Source organism: Aphanomyces astaci (genome assembly GCF_000520075.1).
Source record: "Aphanomyces astaci strain APO3 unplaced genomic scaffold supercont1.106, whole genome shotgun sequence".
Lineage (NCBI taxonomy): Eukaryota > Oomycota > Saprolegniomycetes > Saprolegniales > Verrucalvaceae > Aphanomyces > Aphanomyces astaci.
Genome location: NW_009798369.1, coordinates 124,807 through 129,861, shown reverse-complemented (window position 1 = coordinate 129,861; position 5,055 = coordinate 124,807). Strand labels below are relative to the sequence as shown.

The window sequence follows — 5,055 nt, the reverse complement described above, 5'->3', positions numbered from 1 at the left end:
GGGAGGAGTTTGGGTGCCGAATGGCGTGGGCCGACATTGGCGGAGCAAGCGGTAGTGCAGTAGGTCGTGGACGGGGTTCCTTGACGGGTCGCGTGGCGGATTTTTGAAGTGACTATGAAGCTCATGCGACTCGTCATGGACCCCTTACACGAGCTACATCCGATCTTCATGCACCACCAATGTCGGACCCGCCATCCTGCTCGGACCATCCAGAACGCATGGCTAATATCTATGCAACCTCGCGAGACAGCCAAGAGCATCATCCATGACCAAGAACGTTCACGTGCACCATGTTTCTCGGTCCATTCCTTCTAGCACGGACTGTAGCGATGTGACAGGTGGGTTAACGGCTTGCCACCACCTTGCCCGCACCCAGCTCCTAAGTACCTGGCTCATGACGAACCCTAGCTAATGCTTGCCTGGGAATGTGTCTCAAGGGCAAGTATAGCTTAGAATCGCTAGCCTAGTGAAGTTCCCAATGTCTCAACCGCACCCGCATCCATTGTATACAAAAGTGCATATTAGTGTAGAAGTAGTGAAGTAGATTAAGAAGATTTCATAGTGATGAGGATTAAGGAGATCTTTGTAGATCTTCAGTTAATTCATTGTGCATTTTGCCCTCAACTACACACACTTCCTCCCGCAGTGCTACACGGACCGCCCAATCAAATCTCGGCCTTCCACCATGAACTCCTTTCATAGTCCTTGACTACTAGGTTACGCCGGGTATATAGTTTGGACTATGGAAATAGTTCTTGGTGGGACGCAGAGGCTTAGATGGATTGTGCGCGCAGCAAGGGATAATAACCCTAGGAAAGTGGTTCACGTGAACGATGTTTGCGCCAGTTTGGAGGGACTCGATGTTTAGTTGACGTAAGCCATGAAGTTTGGTGGGTTAAGATGTGACCTAGTCCATGCGAGTAGTTCGGGGTGAGTTTCGTGGGAGTTGGATTGATATTGAGTTAAGCAGTGTACCGTATAACCTATGTCGTTCTAGGGGGTTATCTCCTTCCGGGTTCCTCTATTTATCAATATTCAAATACGCAGCAAGAGCAAAATATGATAGAGGTTTGACTTTCGCACCAAAATAACCCCTTATAAACCATAAAACCTCTCGGCCATAAATACTATATTCATGTATAGAGGTTTTTTGCCCGCGCAAACAGGAATCGCGCTCTTTCATCAAGAGACGTAACTTCACTCCATTCGACATGGAGAACACGCGGGTCCAAACGGTTCGGTTGAAGCCTCGAGGCCGGCCACGCATCACCCCTGGGCCTCCCAAGCCGCCCAAGAAGTTCCGTAACACCCTGACCTCGTACAAGATGAAGTGGGCAGTGATAGAATCCTTCGACAGTGTTGGCATGGCGGAAATACTGGCACGGTTCTTCCCTCACCACAAAGATGGCCGCTTGGACTCCACACGCAAGAAGGTGTACTAATGGACCGCATCGACCGAACCTACTTGGCAAGCTGCTCCTCGGAAGCCTTAGGCAACGTCGTGGCCATGCCAGGAGATCGTGCGCACATGTGGGCGGAAATCTTTGGATTACTTGCCTTATCCCTAATGAGTACACGGTTTTGGGACAGACGGTGTTCCTGTGACATCCCGCATGATTCAAGTTATGGCACTTGAGATGGCCATTGACTCTGGTATCGAGCAGCGAGCATTCACTGCAAGCTGGTCGTGGTTCCAAGGCTTCAAGAAGCGTTTTAAGCTGACGCTACGTGCAGGCACACGCATCGGTCAAGACACGCAAGGAGACGGCGACAAGGCTCTCGCAACATTTGCTGCCCGTGTCGCCCAAGTCATGCGCGACAACAACATTGACGTCGTTTACTCTGCCGACCAAACTGCGGTCAACTACGAGTACCTCCCGTGAGGTCCTCCACGAGCTTTTCACAGTCGTTTCTCGCCAAACTATATATCGATATATGGTTCTCATCGTAGAGATCGACACTCTAGCAGCAATGTGTAGCTCGATGCAAATGATGACTAAGATTTTAGCTGCAAAGAACAATCTTGAGCATATTTTTCATGACGATGAATAAAATATTTTAATGTTAGGCTGGACTATATCATATTTTTGGACTTTAGGTTGGTTTCTAGGACTATTACACTTTGTTTACTGATTTGAAGAGGTAGTCTTCAAATATTCTAGAAGATTATAAAAAACAGGAAAATGGAAAAATATTTATAATAATACTGAACCAAAGAGTTGATTTGGCAAAATATTTTAGATTTGAAGTCTGTATGTGAGTACCCCATGAGAAGTCTTTATGTGAGATACTTAAAACAAGGATAATTTGATCCTTTTTAGGACTAATATGAGATGCCAAAATGCAAATTAGCATATTATTATTAAAAATCATATTCTACATATATGCTTCCCACATTTTGCTTGCAATCGATTCTCGCCAGCGCTCGTTCGCATAATCCAGTGTTTGCAGTGCATCTTGATGTAAAAAGCCATCGATTGTATCACAAGCCGTTTCACTGTAAAGCTTTCGTAGTGCTCACTACAGCTAACGAGATGCGAATAGTGTCCATTCCACTTTGAACTTTCCAGCCCTGACGTCAGGGGGCGACGGATTTTAAGGGACACTTGCTTCTTCCAATTTGCCAATTCATCGGAAATGATTGGTTAAATAACTTCGAACTTCGATGGAAATCTCAATCTTTAGCCAATCACAAAATGACTTTTACAAATTCAAGTCTTATTGGCTACAATATTATGTGCTTCCATATGTGTAGTACAGAACTGTAGTCTCAGTTGCTGAGTGCCTGTGATGCACATAGCCATGGCGTCAGCGCGTGAAAGTATTGGGTAAGGATAATTTTTGAGTACAGGTAGATGGGGAATACGGTAGGCCTGTGTCGTCTTCGACACCTGTGATTTCCCTGACAAACATGTATCCATTATGAGCAATTAACAATTTTGTTAGGTAATCTGCGGGGCAGGGCAAGGAGCTTACCCGCTGTCCGGATGATTCTGCATGGTTAGCGTGAGTAACGTATCGTATTCAAGCAGTACGTACTCATATGATCTATTGAGGCTTTCTTGTAAAAAAAAACCGCGATTAATTGACTCACAGGAGTGATCATAAATTGGTCATTTACGTTAATAAATACCCTATCCGCACAATTTGTATGCATGGAGCCACACATAGTCCAAGGTTCAAAAAAGTGATTATCCTTCGGTGCTCAAAAATAGAGTTAACTTGCTTGGTGCTCAAAAAGAGAGTTAACTTGCTTGGAAAGGCGGATTCTTTTCTTAGAAGTACATCTTGAATTGTAATAATTCGATTGTGAAGTGAAAGCCCTGTGCTCGGTTGTTAAGAATCACTTCACAGAATGTGGAAAGACTTCCTGCTGTGAGCGGAGATACCCGGTATGCCAATTCTACGGCGACTACTCCGAAAAAGTGATCAAAAATTGACTTCTTAATGGGATTCGCAAGGTGAGACAACTTGCTACTTTTTAATATCCAATAAGAGTCCATCACACCTCGTTTCTTCCACACGATTGGCTACACTGGCAGCAGAGCTACAATTTTGAAAAAATTGGGTGGACGTTGAACTTTGTAGAGCTTTGTGTGATGCTCCTGAGAGTTGTGCTATATCCAGGGTGGTACTCCCCTTACAGCTAACATTATACGGTATATGTTGTGCTCTCGGTTGGATCGCAATGCCGTGGCGGCTCTGGTGGGCCAAAGCGGTGGCGCCCGCACAACCACGTGATCACACCGGAGGTTTTCGGCGCCGACACGGGCTGGAGGGTGGAATGAGGGATGATCACGTTCATTGGGGTAGTAGGCAAGTGGTGATGTGACTGAAGTCTAGACCTGTTGGAATTGACCGAGTCCTGAATACCACATCACATGATCTTGCTGTCATACACAGCCTATATAATTATTTTAATGCTCCTTGCATCAACCGCCATCACAAGTGTAGAATATATCGCGACAGGGCGTGATGAATCTACGCAGCGATTTTTGTGATTTCACGGCATTTGATTAGCCAAATTGGACAATTTTGAATTCGCAAGGTGACCTGTCCAAAAAGAGACAGGCACATGAAAAATAAAAATCAAGATTACAACTTAAAGATACTATTCGTTACTACTCTTACTTCGAAGTATTAACACTTCCAAATTCAGAATTATTCATGGAATTCGCAAAGCGTTCTGCACACAAAATTGCCAATTCCACCTCTGGTTCATGTTCATTTGATTTACATTGCAGTAGCATCTAAAGGGCCGTTTGCATTTGTGCAGCCTAACTGGTTCATGTGGTTTCGTTTTCTAGAGTTCATGTATCTCCCGTACGAAGTATAGTCGTCAATACACTGAGAAGGAATGTCCAGGTTGGTTGTGAAGTAAACGAAAAAAACAGGCATTTACTGAGCACATCAAAAGCACAATACACTCTACGCAACTTTAAACAAAGTATGCTAGTAGGTCCGAGAGCACTTAGACGTTGCGGACACCCGAAGTAACGCCTGCCTTGGCAGAAGCGTAGCCGAGTTCGCCCTTGAGGTAGCAATGACCTTGGTAGTGCGAGTAACCCTTGCAGTTGTCAGCTGTCAAGCACAACGCGCAGCAGTCGTCCTTGTCGGCAGAAATACGGGCGATGTCGTTGCCGTAGTAGTCCACGTTGGCTTGGGCAGCTTGGCACGAACCAACAGACTTGGTGACCTTGGCGGCCTTAGCGCCCCAGTAAGGAGCAGACTTGCCAGCCTTCCACTTCAAGAAGCACGTGCCGTCGTTCCAAGGGGTCCACACGTACACAACGCAGCCAGGGGTCTTGGCACAGTCGTCGCAGCAGTCGTCGCTGTTGGACCGTTGGGTGGACTTGATATCGTTGCCGTAGTAATCCACGCCGTCCACAGGCTTATCGCACACGCTGGGCTTGGTGGTCGTAGGCGTAGGCGTAGCCTTGGTGGTGGTAGGGGTGACAGCGGTCGTAGGCTTGGGGGTGATGTTGGTAGGACATGGAGTGGTACCAGTGGGCTTGGGGGTGATGTTGGTAGGGCAAGGGGTCGTGCCGGTAGGTT

The 5,055-nt window shown here is 46.4% G+C and overlaps 2 protein-coding genes across 2 annotated transcripts in view; one reads left to right on the top strand and one right to left on the bottom strand.

Moving 5' to 3' along the window:
- Positions 1 to 1,211: 1,211 nt before the first annotated feature.
- Positions 1,212 to 1,883, top strand: H257_17428 (hypothetical protein; the record flags this gene model as incomplete). The annotated part of the gene is made up of 3 exons (XM_009846228.1): positions 1,212 to 1,433; positions 1,494 to 1,530; positions 1,591 to 1,883. 3 exons carry the CDS (start codon positions 1,212 to 1,214, stop codon positions 1,881 to 1,883), a joined length of 552 nt encoding a protein of 183 aa, XP_009844530.1.
- Positions 1,884 to 4,335: 2,452 nt separating this feature from the next.
- Positions 4,336 to 5,055, bottom strand: part of H257_17427 (hypothetical protein) — a 2,942-nt gene continuing 2,222 nt past the window's right edge. The window contains exon 2 of the mRNA XM_009846227.1: positions 4,336 to 5,011. Within this exon, the coding sequence (XP_009844529.1) occupies positions 4,472 to 5,011 (540 nt within the window). The 3' untranslated portion in view covers positions 4,336 to 4,471. The remainder of the gene's footprint in view (positions 5,012 to 5,055) is intronic.